This window comes from Poromitra crassiceps (genome assembly GCF_964638095.1).
Source record: "Poromitra crassiceps genome assembly, chromosome: 4".
Classification (NCBI taxonomy): domain Eukaryota; kingdom Metazoa; phylum Chordata; class Actinopteri; order Beryciformes; family Melamphaidae; genus Poromitra; species Poromitra crassiceps.
This window is the reverse complement of record NC_139626.1, coordinates 5,192,528-5,210,575: the sequence shown is the minus strand read 5'-3', so window position 1 is coordinate 5,210,575 and position 18,048 is coordinate 5,192,528. Positions and strand designations below refer to the sequence as shown.

The 18,048-nt window shown below is 45.3% G+C and overlaps 1 protein-coding gene across 1 annotated transcript in view; it reads right to left on the bottom strand.

Moving 5' to 3' along the window:
• LOC310775990 (glutamate receptor ionotropic, delta-1-like) overlaps nucleotides 1-18,048 on the bottom strand; it is a gene marked incomplete at both ends in the record, with an annotated part of 360,384 nt that overhangs the window by 9,333 nt on the left and 333,003 nt on the right. The window contains 3 exons of the mRNA XM_083636121.1: nucleotides 9,650-9,890; nucleotides 16,212-16,378; nucleotides 17,921-18,048. The exon at nucleotides 17,921-18,048 is cut by the window's right edge and continues 68 nt beyond it. Of these exons, the coding sequence (XP_083492247.1) occupies nucleotides 9,650-9,890; nucleotides 16,212-16,378; nucleotides 17,921-18,048 (536 nt within the window). The remainder of the gene's footprint in view (nucleotides 1-9,649; nucleotides 9,891-16,211; nucleotides 16,379-17,920) is intronic.

Below are 18,048 nucleotides of genomic sequence, written 5' to 3'. Positions count from 1 at the left end.
TGAAGTATGCTAGTGACGCAGAGTTTGTAGAAACAGCTACACACGATAAGAGTGTAAATCATATGAGGTATGCTAGTGACGCGGAGTTTGTAGAAACAGCTACACACGATAAGAGTGTAAATCATATGAGGTATGCTAGTGACGCAGAGTTTGTAGAAACAGCTACACACGATAAGAGTGTAAATCATATGAGGTATGCTAGTGACGTGGAGTTTGTAGAAACAGCTACACACGATAAGAGTGTAAATCATATGAGGTATGCTAGTGACGCAGAGTTTGTAGAAACAGCTACACACGATAAGAGTGTAAATCATATGAGGTATGCTAGTGACGCGGAGTTTGTAGAAACAGCTACACACGATAAGAGTGTAAATCATATGAGGTATGCTAGTGACGCGGAGTTTGTAGAAACAGCTACACACGATAAGAGTGTAAATCATATGAGGTATGCTAGTGACGCAGAGTTTGTAGAAACAGCTACACACGATAAGAGTGTAAATCATATGAGGTATGCTAGTGACGCAGAGTTTGTAGAAACAGCTACACACGATAAGAGTGTAAATCATATGAAGTATGCTAGTGACGCAGAGTTTGTAGAAACAGCTACACACGATAAGAGTGTAAATCATATGAGGTATGCTAGTGACGCAGAGTTTGTAGAAACAGCTACACACGATAAGAGTGTAAATCATATGAAGTATGCTAGTGACGCAGAGTTTGTAGAAACAGCTACACACGATAAGAGTGTAAATCATATGAGGTATGCTAGTGACGCGGAGTTTGTAGAAACAGCTACACACGATAAGAGTGTAAATCATATGAGGTATGCTAGTGACGCAGAGTTTGTAGAAACAGCTACACACGATAAGAGTGTAAATCATATGAGGTATGCTAGTGACGCAGAGTTTGTAGAAACAGCTACACACGATAAGAGTGTAAATCATATGAGGTATGCTAGTGACGCGGAGTTTGTAGAAACAGCTACACACGATAAGAGTGTAAATCATATGAGGTATGCTAGTGACGCGGAGTTTGTAGAAACAGCTACACACGATAAGAGTGTAAATCATATGAGGTATGCTAGTGACGTGGAGTTTGTAGAAACAGCTACACACGATAAGAGTGTAAATCATATGAGGTATGCTAGTGACGCAGAGTTTGTAGAAACAGCTACACACGATAAGAGTGTAAATCATATGAGGTATGCTAGTGACGCGGAGTTTGTAGAAACAGCTACACACGATAAGAGTGTAAATCATATGAGGTATGCTAGTGACGCGGAGTTTGTAGAAACAGCTACACACGATAAGAGTGTAAATCATATGAGGTATGCTAGTGACGCAGAGTTTGTAGAAACAGCTACACACGATAAGAGTGTAAATCATATGAGGTATGCTAGTGACGCAGAGTTTGTAGAAACAGCTACACACGATAAGAGTGTAAATCATATGAAGTATGCTAGTGACGCAGAGTTTGTAGAAACAGCTACACACGATAAGAGTGTAAATCATATGAGGTATGCTAGTGACGCAGAGTTTGTAGAAACAGCTACACACGATAAGAGTGTAAATCATATGAAGTATGCTAGTGACGCAGAGTTTGTAGAAACAGCTACACACGATAAGAGTGTAAATCATATGAGGTATGCTAGTGACGCGGAGTTTGTAGAAACAGCTACACACGATAAGAGTGTAAATCATATGAGGTATGCTAGTGACGCAGAGTTTGTAGAAACAGCTACACACGATAAGAGTGTAAATCATATGAGGTATGCTAGTGACGCAGAGTTTGTAGAAACAGCTACACACGATAAGAGTGTAAATCATATGAAGTATGCTAGTGACGTGGAGTTTGTAGAAACAGCTACACACGATAAGAGTGTAAATCATATGAGGTATGCTAGTGACGCAGAGTTTGTAGAAACAGCTACACACGATAAGAGTGTAAATCATATGAAGTATGCTAGTGACGCAGAGTTTGTAGAAACAGCTACACACGATAAGAGTGTAAATCATATGAGGTATGCTAGTGACGTGGAGTTTGTAGAAACAGCTACACACGATAAGAGTGTAAATCATATGAGGTATGCTAGTGACGCAGAGTTTGTAGAAACAGCTACACACGATAAGAGTGTAAATCATATGAGGTATGCTAGTGACGCAGAGTTTGTAGAAACAGCTACACACGATAAGAGTGTAAATCATATGAGGTATGCTAGTGACGCGGAGTTTGTAGAAACAGCTACACACGATAAGAGTGTAAATCATATGAGGTATGCTAGTGACGCGGAGTTTGTAGAAACAGCTACACACGATAAGAGTGTAAATCATATGAAGTATGCTAGTGACGCAGAGTTTGTAGAAACAGCTACACACGATAAGAGTGTAAATCATATGAGGTATGCTAGTGACGCGGAGTTTGTAGAAACAGCTACACACGATAAGAGTGTAAATCATATGAGGTATGCTAGTGACGCAGAGTTTGTAGAAACAGCTACACACGATAAGAGTGTAAATCATATGAGGTATGCTAGTGACGCAGAGTTTGTAGAAACAGCTACACACGATAAGAGTGTAAATCATATGAGGTATGCTAGTGACGCAGAGTTTGTAGAAACAGCTACACACGATAAGAGTGTAAATCATATGAGGTATGCTAGTGACGCGGAGTTTGTAGAAACAGCTACACACGATAAGAGTGTAAATCATATGAGGTATGCTAGTGACGCAGAGTTTGTAGAAACAGCTACACACGATAAGAGTGTAAATCATATGAAGTATGCTAGTGACGCAGAGTTTGTAGAAACAGCTACACACGATAAGAGTGTAAATCATATGAGGTATGCTAGTGACGCAGAGTTTGTAGAAACAGCTACACACGATAAGAGTGTAAATCATATGAGGTATGCTAGTGACGCAGAGTTTGTAGAAACAGCTACACACGATAAGAGTGTAAATCATATGAGGTATGCTAGTGACGCAGAGTTTGTAGAAACAACTACACACGATAAGAGTGTAAATCATATGAGGTATGCTAGTGACGCAGAGTTTGTAGAAACAACTACACACGATAAGAGTGTAAATCATATGAAGTATGCTAGTGACGTGGAGTTTGTAGAAACAGCTACACACGATAAGAGTGTAAATCATATGAGGTATGCTAGTGACGCGGAGTTTGTAGAAACAGCTACACACACGATTCCCGATCCATTGATACGCCGAGGTGAAGTGTTACTGAGACTTAACATATTGCTCTTCATTCTTTGATGTTGTGCTTATTGAGAAAGCTCTAGCAGATTTGGATTACCGCCCTCCAGTCTCTCAAAGCTCATTAAAACATTGCGCTGCACGTTATTGTTTCAGCAGACTGGTACCTCATTAAAATCTGCTTTTCATCGCGTCAAAATGGCATCCAGCCTAAACAATTAAAGGCGTGAGATCAGACCTCAGCCAGTCATTAAAGACAGACTGCTGATCCAATTGAAGAGGAGGAAAACAATGAAGGCTCTTCGGTCTGAAGGCTTCAATTAATTTGGAAAACAAACGACTCTCTTAATGAGCACTCCCAGTGGGGGGGCTTTACTCCCAGTGGGGGGGGCTTTACATCACTCTCCCTCCCGCTACTTTGCAAATAATGCAACTGTCAAGTGGGTTGTGGTCGACTGCGTTAATATCTGCTTCCTTTTTGATTCATGTGGCCCTTTGAAATATTTAAACACTTGTCCAAATACCTTTTGCTGACCCACATAAATATAGGGTTTTCATTGTGAAGCTGTTAAAGCCTCTGTCACAGTTTGGTAGTCCTCTTAAAAGCCTGATATTGCTTCTTGTCTACCCTCCCTGTGAGTAGGTGCACTGATACTGACACTGGCTCCAAGGCGCATATTGGGTTAGGGTTATGTAGCATTCATGTGGTGTCAGAATAATGTGAAAAATGAGTTCCTGAAAAATCACGTGAACTCAAGTTGGAAAGTCAGCAGAAATGTTGGTACACGACTCGCCAAAACTCGCTGTTTTGATGATGGTAAGAAACTTGAGATTGCATATCAAATGTTGCTCACATGTCATTTGTAATATGGTATTATACCACTAGTTGCTCTCCCTAGCATGAGTTAGATTAGTTTAAAAAATAAGTACTGCTTGGTCAGCATCAACAAAAACTAGTATCAGTCTCACTGAGTAGCAAAGGCGTTAATTGTTTTAAAATGGCTTTATAAATTAAATTTATATTATTAAATTATAACTTAAAATGTTTGTAAAAAAAAAAAAGAAGGCATGTATCTATCTATATAAAAGGACTCTGTGGGCTCTGTCTGCAATTTTTGTCCCGGAAGTGATGTCACTCAACTGGAAGTGATGTCATCAGTGGTGTCACTTGAGCAAATGTGCATTGTGACATCACTGATGATGTCATAGGCATTGTGACATCATCATTGATGTCGCAATTGCTCGAACGCATGCCTATGACATCATCAGTGATGTTATAAGATGATTTGCTCTGATGACATCACTATGACATTATCAGTGGGACACAAATTGAAACAGAGAACACACAGAGAACAGACAGAGATTGCCCACTTTAGATCTATAGATAGACAGATGTCTATGGAAAAAATCAATGGAAAATGAACTTCCAGAACCCAGGTCACTGATAGACAGGGTGGGCATGTTTCCGCTCTGTCAGAGACTAAAAATCCCCAGACCGAGGCCACCCCTGACCCAACCCCCTTCAGAACCAAGGCCACCCCTGACCCAACCCCCTTCAGAACCAAGGCCACCCCCGACCCAACCCCCTTCAGAACCAAGGCCAGCCCCGACCCAACCCCCTTCAGAACCAAGGCCACCCCTGACCCAACCCCCTTCAGAACCAAGGCCACCCCTGACCCAACCCCCTTCAGAACCAAGGCCAGCCCCGACCCAACCCCCTTCAGAACCAAGGCCACCCCTGACCCAACCCCCTTCAGAACCAAGGCCACCCCCGACCCAACCCCCTTCAGAACCAAGGCCAGCCCCGACCCAACCCCCTTCAGAACCAAGGCCACCCCTGACCCAACCCCCTTCAGAACCAAGGCCAGCCCCGACCCAACCCCCTTCAGAACCAAGGCCAGCCCCGACCCAACCCCCTTCAGAACCAAGGCCACCCCTGACCCAACCCCCTTCAGAACCAAGGCCAGCCCCGACCCAACCCCCTTCAGAACCAAGGCCAGCCCCGACCCAAACCCCTTCAGAACCAAGGCCACCCCCGACCCAACCCCCTTCAGAACCAAGGCCACCCCCGACCCAACCCCCTTCAGAACCAAGGCAACCCCCGACCCAACCCCCTTCAGAACCAAGGCCACCCCCGACCCAACCCCCTTCAGAACCAAGGCCCTCGGCGGCGGCACAGATAGTTTTGTGACAGTTGTATTATATTATATATTATTATATATGTTGTATACTGGAGGAGGTCTATTCTGACCTGTATCAATAGCTTCTGCTTCAGCCCAGCCTCTCTCTCTCTCTGTCCAAATGTCCCTCCTCCCCTCCGATGAAGCAGTTGTAATGTCATTATATGTCAATGGACCAGAAACCCTTGCCAGTCTGTAATCCTTAACCTGCACGAGATCATAGACAGTCAAGTGTAAACAACAAAAAAAAGGATAGAGAAAAGGAGAGGAAATAGATGTCCACATTGACATATAATTTGCAATAAGACGTGACACAGTGATATTACTAGGGGACTGAGGACAGATCTTATTGCTAAGAGTGACACACTGATGTATACAGGCCTACTGTCTGCACACACTTTAGTTCATGGATCCGTCATGTGATCTCCTTCCCTGTCTCTTCAGTTAAGTTCCTCATATTTTGATATAACTTAAAAGTGCAGGTCTCAGATCAGTTTATATTCTTCAAATGTAGCCTTAATTATCGCTGGGATCAATCAATTAATCTATCTTAAAGACAGAAACCCAAGAAATGAGAATCAAACTAATTAAATCATCAACATCAAAATATGAACGGAACAGATAGAAACGGAAATGGATTGGTATTCTTCTTTAAACTCCTGCATGCCTGGGTCGTATTTCCTTAATAAGTGATCAACTGATCTGGCAACTGACAAATGTTTTTCTTCTTTTTAATTCAACCGGCACTTAAAGACTCAAGTATCTACAGATGTTACCTGTTTCAAAATACCCTATTGCCACAAAAGTACTGGCACAGTGGTCGCAGTAAAGTACTGGCACAGTGGTCACAGTAAAGTACTGGCACAGTGGTCACAGTAAAGTACTGCCACAGTGGTCGCAGTAAAGTACTGCCACAGTGGTCACAGTAAAGTACTGGCACAGTGGTCACAGTAAAGTACTGGCACAGTGGTCACAGTAAAGTACTGGCACAGTGGTCGCAGTAAAGTACTGCCACAGTGGTCACAGTAAAGTACTGGCACAGTGGTCACAGTAAAGTACTGGCACAGTGGTCACAGTAAAGTACTGGCACAGTGGTCGCAGTAAAGTACTGCCACAGTGGTCACAGTAAAGTACTGGCACAGTGGTCACAGTAAAGTACTGGCACAGTGGTCACAGTAAAGTACTGGCACAGTGGTCACAGTAAAGTACTGGCACAGTGGTCACAGTAAAGTACTGCCACAGTGGTCACAGTAAAGTACTGGCACAGTGGTCACAGTAAAGTACTGGCACAGTGGTCACAGTAAAAAGTACTGGCACAGTGGTCACAGTAAAGTACTGGCACAGTGGTCACAGTAAAGTACTGGCACAGTGGTCGCAGTAAAGTACTGGCACAGTGGTCACAGTAAAGTACTGGCACAGTGGTCACAGTAAAGTACTGCCACAGTGGTCGCAATAAAAAGTACTGGCACAGTGGTCACAGTAAAGTACTGCCACAGTGGTCACAGTAAAGTACTGCCACAGTGGTCGCAATAAAAAGTACTGGCACAGTGGTCACAGTAAAGTACTGGTACTGGCACAGTGGTCACAGTAAAGTACTGCCACAGTGGTCACAGTAAAGTACTGGCACAGTGGTCACAGTAAAGTACTGGCACAGTGGTCACAGTAAAGTACTGGCACAGTGGTCACAGTAAAGTACTGGCACAGTGGTCACAGTAAAGTACTGCCACAGTGGTCACAGTAAAGTACTGGCACAGTGGTCACAGTAAAGTACTGGCACAGTGGTCACAGTAAAGTACTGGCACAGTGGTCACAGTAAAGTACTGGCACAGTGGTCACAGTAAAGTACTGGCACAGTGGTCACAGTAAAGTACTGCCACAGTGGTCACAGTAAAGTACTGGCACAGTGGTCACAGTAAAGTACTGGCACAGTGGTCACAGTAAAAAGTACTGGCACAGTGGTCACAGTAAAGTACTGGCACAGTGGTCACAGTAAAGTACTGGCACAGTGGTCACAGTAAAGTACTGGCACAGTGGTCGCAGTAAAGTACTGGCACAGTGGTCACAGTAAAGTACTGGCACAGTGGTCACAGTAAAGTACTGCCACAGTGGTCGCAATAAAAAGTACTGGCACAGTGGTCACAGTAAAGTACTGCCACAGTGGTCACAGTAAAGTACTGCCACAGTGGTCGCAATAAAAAGTACTGGCACAGTGGTCACAGTAAAGTACTGGTACTGGCACAGTGGTCACAGTAAAGTACTGCCACAGTGGTCACAGTAAAGTACTGGCACAGTGGTCACAGTAAAGTACTGGCACAGTGGTCGCAGTAAAAAGTACTGCCACAGTGGTCACAGTAAAGTACTGGTACTGCCACAGTGGTCACAGTAAAGTACTGCCACAGTGGTCGCAATAAAAAGTACTGCCACAGTGGTCACAGTAAAGTACTGCCACAGTGGTCGCAGTAAAACGTACTGCCACAGTGGTCACAGTAGTAATGGTTGGATTCTTTCTGTTTGTTTGCACCAGCAAGAGTCTAACAAGACGCCAAATAAAAGCTGAATTCACAGATTCCAGTGTATTAGTCTGATCACTATATTATTATTATTATACAGTCTATGGTCTGATCATTATATTATTATTATTATACAGTCTATTAGTCTGATCACTCTATGACCAAAACCCACTGAACTAGCAGCCAAAGAAAAACCCTACTATGACAGGCAGCGGCAATAAGGTACTTTGAAACAGTTAATAGCTGGAGATAATAACGGGGATCCTAATAAACTAAACTAAACATCTGTACCTGTATCAGCAAAAATAGAAAATGAGCTCAACTGAATGTGAGATTGAAACTGAAAATCCCTCATCTTAAAAAGCAGGGTCAACTGCGTTTTAAGGTTCTCTTGAACAAATCAAATATATTATTTTTTCTCTCTCGACATCCAATATGGAATTTGCATTGAAACAGAAAACGTCACAAAGTGTTAAGAATGGGTGGCAGTGCTCAACGTTGTTATGCTTCTCTACCTGAGCGATCTTCTCTCTCCCACTAATTATAATCTCTTCTCAGAACCCTCTGGAAATCACTTGACTTTTACTTGGTAATTCTCACTGTAGAAAATGAGTTTATGACAATGCCAAGCACTCGACTGGTTACGGAGCCAGTGCTGTCAGAATAAATGAGCAAAGTCTTAGCAAGGAAAGACATGTAGCCCACGTAGCCGACAGCCAAATCCTGACTGGCTGGGCTAACTGTCAAGTCCACGCATCACGACAAAGGAAAGCAAAGTGGGTCAACAATCCACATGTGATTGATGAGCGTATTAGTAAAGGTAATGGTCAAGTGGAGACTCTCCAGACAGAAACCAGATGAGCGCTGGTTTCTGCAAAGCTGCGGATTAAGACATGGTGGTGTGGAGCGCTGGACGGATCAAAACAAATAAGAAACAATGGGGGAATTACGGAAGCCCTGAGAGGCCAAATTGTTTTCTCTCCTGCATTTATGATTTACTGTAAGAGCAGGCGAAAAAAGGTTTTGCCAGGATAATCCAAGTTCTTAAAAAAAAGATGGGGAAAAAACATTTGTGAAACAGGTATATATATATACAGTATATATATATATATATATATATATATATATATATATATATATATATATATATATATATATATATATATATATATGATATGTATATATATATATATAGCCAGGTGGGGAAACAAAAAAAGTTACTTACATAGTGTTTAGTCCTATTTAGAACATGAGGTAGTGGTACACTCTTGTGGCCGAAATGAGTATTACAACAACAAACACTTATATGAAGGGCAAAGACCAAACAAGCAAAAATATTGCCAAAACCTTTTTCACCTGTTTTCAGGTGGAAAGGAAGAAAAAAACGAACTGAAGTCGTGAACACAGGGGAGATTTTCTTTTTAGATCAGATTTAGAAAATGGATCACCTGATCCCCCCCCCCCATTTGTCATAATTTGAGACCCAATTGGATTTCACTCTGTGGCCTTGGCTGATGTGGCACATTGCACATCTATCTAACCTCCCTTTGTCCCCCAGCTCTCTCTCTCTGGCCTGGCCTCCCTGTGCTCTTGCCTCTACTAGAGCTGGCTGTACTGGAGCTCCACTAAGTGGGGGCTGGCGTCTGTGGCTGGATCCTTAAAGTAGAGTGTGGCAGTGTCCTCCCCCCGCCGGCCTGAGTGTGGCAGTGTCCTCCCCCCGCCGGCCTGTCCTGCGAGCCCTGTGCTCGGTCACCTCTTTGGGCTGCTCGTGGCGGCAGAAGTTGCCGTTCCACCAGGCCTCCAGGCCGGCCACCAGGCAGGCCAGCAGCAGCCCCGCGGCCAGGATGCAGAAGACGCCGGCAAAGCTGTGCAGCTTGAGGGAGCGGCCGTCGGGCTGCGAGCGGCCGTGGCCGCCCAGGTCACAGCGCCCCGCCCAGGGCCACCACTTCTGCTTCAGGATGTCCAGGTCACCTTTCTCCTGGAGCTCCAAGATCCTGGAGGAGAGGAGACAGTCAGGTCATGTAAGAGCTATAAAGTTACAGGCACATGGGAGAAGTTAGCCTTGAAGGCTTTCTGCCCGACAGGGAAGCGCAACAGAGGAATCACCATACAACTCTTCAAACATGTTTGCATTTTTGTTTTAAGGATGTTGGTTGTTATGGTTATGGTTAAGCAAGAACAACCCTATTAATCAATCTTTGGAATGTAGTTTAATGTTTTCATATAAGAAAATGCTTGTTAAAAATGTATGTGGCTCAACCCGGGGATCTAACCCGAGTCCTCACATCGGAAGGCAAGCGCCTTGCCCAAACCAGAACTTGGGCTGAACATTTTCAACCCCTAAAAACCTAACGTTAACCAAATTGTTTTACATGCCTATAACCTCACCATAACAACCAACATCCTTAAAACACAAATAAAAATGCAATGAAACATGTTTGAAGAGTTGTAGGGTGATTGTTTTTCGGTGAAGTGTGCCCTGCACGTTGTGGGAGTTCTGTAGAATTCTATTGGACTAAAAAAGAAAAAGAAGTGCAGATAATCATAGTCATAACACCATAACACCAATCATCAAGTAATAAATTAAATTCACAATAACTCAGGTACTCTCATCACATACTTTATTTCCTATAACTTGTGCTATTTTCCCATCCTCAATTAAAAATAGATATATTTTCATGCTTTATTGACAGATGTATGTGAGAGACGGATGTATGCATGTCCTGCAGCAAATAACCACCGGGGCGAATTCGAACCCAGGTCTCTGCAAGGAAAGAACCTGATAAGGTCCTTACTCAAACCTCTGAGCCACCGCAGCCCTGCTGCTGAGAAGAGGCTGCATGTTTCCACCATGAATGTGGCCCTTAAGGGATTAAATGGTGAAAACAGATAAGAACAGATAATATACTGTACCCCCATTTGATGAAAAACGCTAAAGCATGATAATAATACCCCCCATTTAAATTAAAATATAATATGAGCATAATAATAACCCCCCAGTTCCAAATTGAAAAACGTATAGATCACTGTAGAGATTCATTGTTCTTTGTGCCTGGAGCCTGTCAAATCTGTTAAAATATGTGCTAGGTCAGTAAATGGGCAGCAGAGGGCGGTGGCGCCCTTGGTTTTAGCCGTCTACACATCCTTCCACATACAGGAAGTCAGAGTTTCTCACTATACGTCTGTCAATAAAGCAGAAAATGTCTGAGACAATTATTTCAATAAAAAAAGCATAAAGGAAAAAATCACTTATCTGCATGTGAAAAAAAACAAAACATTTTCTTTAACCATTAAAGGTTTTCATAGACTTTCTGAAAGCATTAGCAAAAAGCAAAAGCATTAAAATCAAGTAATAAAATGCCTATAGGTGGCCTGAAAGGCCCAAAGACCTCAAACCTAAAGGGGAAAAAAGCACAGTTAGGAAAAGGCACTAAACACTTTTTTTTAGTCCCCACATAGCCCTCATCAGGATCCTAGCAGCGCGGTTCTGGATGTATTGGGAGCCTCTGGAGGCTCTTGCTAGGAATCCCGATGAGAAGTGCATTACAGTAGTCCAGCCTTAAGGAGACAAAGGCGTGGACGAGTTTCTCAGCATCTGGCAGGCTGAGAGTGGAGCTTGGAAATGTTGTGAGGTGATAGAAGGAGGTCTTGCAAAGGTGTTTGATGTGGGTGTCAAAGGTCAGGTGGGGGTCGAACCTAATGCCCAGGATGGTGACTGATGTGGAGAGGGGAATGTCTTGATTGGAAAAGGTGATGCAGGTTATGGAGGATGATTGGATCTGGTGTGGAGTGCCAACTAAGATAGCCTCGGTTTTGGAGCTATTTACCTGTAGGAAATTATGTATCATCCACACCCTTATCTCCTCAAGGCAGGTGGTCAGGGAAGATGAGGATGATGATGATGATGATGGGGGTTGGGCCAGTTTTTAGGTATAGCTGTGTGTCATCAGCATAGCAGTGGAAGGATATACCATGTCGGCTACGGACACTGCAGAGGGGGAGCATATACAGGATAAACAGAATGGGACCAAGAACCGACCATTGAGGGACACCACAGGTGACGGAATGTGTCCGGGGTCCAGGGCAGTGTGAAAAGGGTCCAGGGCACTGTGAAAAGGGTCCAGGGCACTGTGAAAAGGGTCCAGGGCAGTGTGAAAAGGGTCCAGGGCACTGTGAAAAGGGTCCAGGGCAGTGTGAAAAGGGTCCAGGGCACTGTGAAAAGGGTCCAGGGCAGTGTGAAAAGGGTCCAGGGCAGTGTGAAAAGGGTCCAGGGCACTGTGAAAAGGGTCCAGGGCACTGTGAAAAGGGTCCAGGGCAGTGTGAAAAGGGTCCAGGTCATTGTGAAAAGGGTCCAGGGCACTGTGAAAAGGGTCCAGGGCAGTGTGAAAAGGGTCCAGGGCAGTGTGAAAAGGGTCCAGGGCACTGTGAAAAGGGTCCAGGGCAGTGTGAAAAGGGTCCAGGGCAGTGTGAAAAGGGTCCAGGGCAGTGTGAAAAGGGTCCAGGGCACTGTGAAAAGGGTCCAGGGCAGTGTGAAAAGGGTCCAGGGCACAGGTGGAAGGTGGAAGGTTTCATCTTGTGGATGATGGCCTCAACCTCTCGCAGTGTGACTTCAGTGAAGTAGCAGAGATGCTGGGAAATCCCAGGCTGTGGGTCAGCAGTTGGCACAAGCAGAGAGGAGGAGCTGGAGAGAAAGGAACGAAACCACTGTTCCTCAGTGGTTTTGCTGTGTGATAGAGTTTGTGGCTTAAGGAGATGGTTAATGGTGGAGAAAAGCTGCTTGCAGTTTCCCGGACTTGTATTGATGATGCTGGAATAGTATAGTGACCGTGCGTCTCTGAGGGACTTTGAGCCTTTTGATGATCTTGAAAGGCAAGTCTGTGAACAGTGAGTCCAGATGTTTTGAGACACCGCTCAAGCACACGCCTAACTGCCTTGATTTTCTGAAGATCGCAGGTGAACCAAGGGGCTGAGCGTGAGAGGGTGACTATTCGGATTTGTACAGGGGCATGGAAATCCAGAACACTGTCGTAAGCAGGGTTTGTGGCATTTTGATGTTATTTCCTTCATTGCTTTATGGTGATTTTTTGAAAGAAGTCACATTGGCACGAACCCTTTGACCCTAATCCCGAACCTGGAAGCGTTGAATCCGTTCTCCTTGTTTTCAGCCTTTCTGCTGCCTGGGAAGCGATCGATAGCAGACGAGTGAGAATGTTTTCAGAACGCAAAGACCGCCGCTTCAGGGTTTGGGGGAGAAAATCCTCGGCTTACGTGACTCCACAGTGTTCATTCACTTTGTAATAACGCAGAGATTTAGACGATAAGCACGATTTCAAATTTGCAACGGGATCAATTTGTGATTTGTGAGCAAGAGAGGGGAAGAGTCCGAGCTCGGTGACTTTATCTCAAACTCAAATGGAAGCAGATAATTGAATTGCCTAAAGTGGCCAGGCTTTGGCTTTGGATCTGCTTAGCTCAATCACAGAAGTAATTAGTGCACGTTACTCTGTTTACACACAGCACAGTGAGGAAGCCCGTTTGCCTCGGAACAGCAGCGCTTAATTAAAGCTCATTCCATGTGAACTTAATTGCCTCGAACGCCAAGCGCCGTTACTGATGAAGGAAAAGCTGCCTCCTCTCACACAACACACTTTTTACATGAGATACTTTCAGATGCCTTAGTTAATACACAGTATGTTGCCCAAGGACACTTCGGCGTGGAGACTGGAGGAGGCGGGGATTGAACCACCGGCCTCTTTTACCTAAAGCTATTAGTGGACAAGCCGCTCTGTCTCCTGAGCCATAGAGCCACAGAGCCCGACCATTCCCTTTGATCTTGATTTGTGCAATTTCACGGTTGCCTACTATTAATAAAGATGTGGCGGTCAAAATACCAAACTTCAGGCTTCAAAACGGGATTCTACAAACCAATTAAGGTTGAGGTGAGGGTGGACTTACTTCTGGGAGAAGAGGTCTCTGTATGGGGCTTAGGGTTAGGTGAGGTGAGGGTGGACTTACTTCTGGGAGAAGAGGTCTCTGTATGGGACTTAGGGTTAGGTGAGGTGAGGGTGGACTTACTTCTGGGAGAAGAGGTCTCTGTATGGGGCTTAGGGTTAGGTGAGGTGAGGGTGGACTTACTTCTGGGAGAAGAGGTCTCTGTAGATGCTTAGGGTTAGGTGAGGTGAGGGTGGACTTACTTCTGGGAGAAGAGGTCTCTGTATGGGGCTTAGGGTTAGGTGAGGTGAGGGTGGACTTACTTCTGGGAGAAGAGGTCTCTGTATGGGGCTTAGGGTTAGGTGAGGTGATGGTGGACTTACTTCTGGGAGAAGAGGTCTCTGTATGGGGCTTAGGGTTAGGTGAGGTGAGGGTGGACTTACTTCTGGGAGAAGAGGTCTCTGTAGGGGCTTAGGGTTAGGTGAGGTGAGGGTGGACTTACTTCTGGGAGAAGAGGTCTCTGTAGGGACTTAGGGTTAGGTGAGGTGAGGGTGGACTTACTTCTGGGAGAAGAGGTCTCTGTAGGGGCTTAGGGTTAGGTGAGGTGAGGGTGGACTTACTTCTGGGAGAAGAGGTCTCTGTAGGGACTTAGGGTTAGGTGAGGTGAGGGTGGACTTCTGGGAGAAGAGGTCTCTGTAGGGGCTTAGGGTTAGGTGAGGTGAGGGTGGACTTACTTCTGGGAGAAGAGGTCTCTGTAGGGGCTTAGGGTTAGGTGAGGTGAGGGTGGACTTACTTCTGGGAGAAGAGGTCTCTGTAGGGGCTTAGGGTTAGGTGAGGTGAGGGTGGACTTACTTCTGGGAGAAGAGGTCTCTGTAGATGCTTAGGGTTAGGTGAGGTGAGGGTGGACTTACTTCTGGGAGAAGAGGTCTCTGTAGGGGCATAGGGTTAGGTGAGGTGATGGTGGACTTACTTCTGGGAGAAGAGGTCTCTGTAGGGACTTAGGGTTAGGTGAGGTGAGGGTGGACTTACTTCTGGGAGAAGAGGTCTCTGTAGGGGCTTAGGGTTAGGTGAGGTGAGGGTGGACTTACTTCTGGGAGAAGAGGTCTCTGTAGATGCTTAGGGTTAGGTGAGGTGATGGTGGACTTACTTCTGGGAGAAGAGGTCTCTGTAGGGGCTTAGGGTTAGGTGAGGTGAGGGTGGACTTACTTCTGGGAGAAGAGGTCTCTGTAGATGCTTAGGGTTAGGTGAGGTGATGGTGGACTTACTTCTGGGAGAAGAGGTCTCTGTAGGGACTTAGGGTTAGGTGAGGTGAGGGTGGACTTACTTCTGGGAGAAGAGGTCTCTGTAGGGGCTTAGGGTTAGGTGAGGTGAGGGTGGACTTACTTCTGGGAGAAGAGGTCTCTGTAGATGCTTAGGGTTAGGTGAGGTGAGGGTGGACTTACTTCTGGGAGAAGAGGTCTCTGTAGGGGCTTAGGGTTAGGTGAGGTGATGGTGGACTTACTTCTGGGAGAAGAGGTCTCTGTAGGGACTTAGGGTTAGGTGAGGTGAGGGTGGACTTACTTCTGGGAGAAGAGGTCTCTGTAGGGGCTTAGGGTTAGGTGAGGTGAGGGTGGACTTACTTCTGGGAGAAGAGGTCTCTGTATGGGGCTTAGGGTTAGGTGAGGTGAGGGTGGACTTACTTCTGGGAGAAGAGGTCTCTGTAGATGCTTAGGGTTAGGTGATGGTGGACTTACTTCTGGGAGAAGAGGTCTCTGTATGGGGCTTAGGGTTAGGTGAGGTGAGGGTGGACTTACTTCTGGGAGAAGAGGTCTCTGTAGGGACTTAGGGTTAGGTGAGGTGAGGGTGGACTTACTTCTGGGAGAAGAGGTCTCTGTAGATGCTTAGGGTTAGGTGAGGTGAGGGTGGACTTACTTCTGGGAGAAGAGGTCTCTGTAGGGACTTAGGGTTAGGTGAGGTGAGGGTGGACTTACTTCTGGGAGAAGAGGTCTCTGTATGGGGCTTAGGGTTAGGTGAGGTGATGGTGGACTTACTTCTGGGAGAAGAGGTCTCTGTAGATGCTTAGGGTTAGGTGAGGTGAGGGTGGACTTACTTCTGGGAGAAGAGGTCTCTGTAGATGCTTAGGGTTAGGTGAGGTGAGGGTGGACTTACTTCTGGGAGAAGAGGTCTCTGTAGATGCTTAGGGTTAGGTGAGGTGATGGTGGACTTACTTCTGGGAGAAGAGGTCTCTGTAGGGGGTTAGGGTTAGGTGAGGTGATGGTGGACTTACTTCTGGGAGAAGAGGTCTCTGTAGGGACTTAACGTTAGGTGAGGTGAGGGTGGACTTACTTCTGGGAGAAGAGGTCTCTGTAGGGGCTTAGGGTTAGGTGAGGTGAGGGTGGACTTACTTCTGGGAGAAGAGGTCTCTGTAGGGGCTTCCGTGCTGCAAGGCGATGCCGTAGCCTTTGCTGCTCACGCTGCTCCCCGTCACCGTGATGCTGCAGTCATCATCTGTCAGCGCCGCGTACTCCAGCACCGCCATGTCCCACAGGAACGCATAGGGACTCTTCTTCGCCTGCAGACACCCAGACAAGAACACAAGGAAACACACGAAGAAGAGATTAGAAAGTCTTCCTGTATCATGGCATCATTTACCATTTACAAAGGGGGCACGGTGGCACAAGGTGGCACAAGGTGGCTGTCGCCTCACAGCTACAAGGTCCTGGGTTCGATTCCCTGAAATTTACCCTGAAATCAAAATGTCTGCATCTTCTCACATTCCCAAATACAATGGAAAAGGGTTCCTTTATGAGTTTGGCATCTGACACAAGTGCCAGGTGTGTCTGGATTAAATGTATTTATCTTAACTGGAGTAATGTACGTCCTCATTATCCAGTTATATTGGATCAGGTTAAGCTCTGGGCCTTGCTGCAAATCAGACTCCATTCACATTCCAGAATATCCTCAAGTAGATCTTCACTCCAAAATATTATTTTTGAGTCACATGACTCTTTAGAATAAAATGTAAATGTGTTGTAGAGTAGAGAGATCTGGCCTCGACTATGTTGGTGTTGGGTCGTGATTTGTTCTACTACTGTTAAAGGGGGATAATTTAATGAGTGGTTTTGTTTGGAGCTAATAAAACTGCACAACTGAAAATATTTAAAGTTGGACTTTTTTGAAATGTTGTATTTGGCTTTGAGCTCATCAAAAGACATCAAAGTATCACCATTAGAGGTCCATAATCCGACTGATGCCTTTGAGCTGGAGTGGTTGTTTTGTTGCATGGAGAGCTGCACTGGCTGCAAAATAGAGGTGATGAGCATTGCTTCTTTGTGAAGAAGGAATGGAAAACCGGATTCTACTTTATTATCTCAAATTCGCCATACCGGCGATAAATGTAATACTTTTTAGCTTAATATGCATCCTAGTTTAATATTTTATTTCATTGTCAGTGTCCTTTTCTTATCTCATAGTGCAAGTCGAGCTGTTTATGTGCTTTGGCTAATTTTGTCCCATGCGTGATGCCCTCGCGCTGCCACAGGTGAAAATAGTATAACATTTGTTAAATCATATTTTTCCAATCACTTGTGGAGGGCCAAGGAAAAATATATTTTGATCAGAGAGGGGTCACAGCTTTTTATTTCAGAGCGCTCCAAATTCTTCCAGTGACCCCCACTTCTAAGTCACCAAACACACATTCCAACAGCGACCAAAACGCAAGCTCTCATGGACTCTTAATATGCATGTGACTCGTGCATTCCCCACGTTATGAAATAATAACGTACAATTACGAGATATTGTAATTTATGAAGAAAACCGGAAGCTCCAGCTATGTACTGTATGTATTTGCTTGATAAATGACAAGGTCTCGTAACATTTAACGATTTTATTCGACTAGATTATCAGGCTGCTATGCAGCCTTTAAATCTAGTCTGGTGGGACTCCGGCCCCTTGTGTGTGTGTGTGTTGTTTTGTTGTGTTTGTAAGGAGCTGGTGCCTCGGGGTTAATATGGTATGAGCTGGCACCTCGGGGGTTAATGTCGTATGAGCTGGCACCTCGGGGGTTAATGTCGTACACACACACACACACACACACACACACACAGCCTCCTACCTTGCGGATGCCCTCAGAGGGGCTGGAGACAGAGTGGTCCATGCCACTGTTCTTGCTGATGGTTCTCCACAGCTCGGCGTAGGTGGAGTCCTGCTCCAGAGGGTTGGTACCTTTGTTCCTGAAGTAGT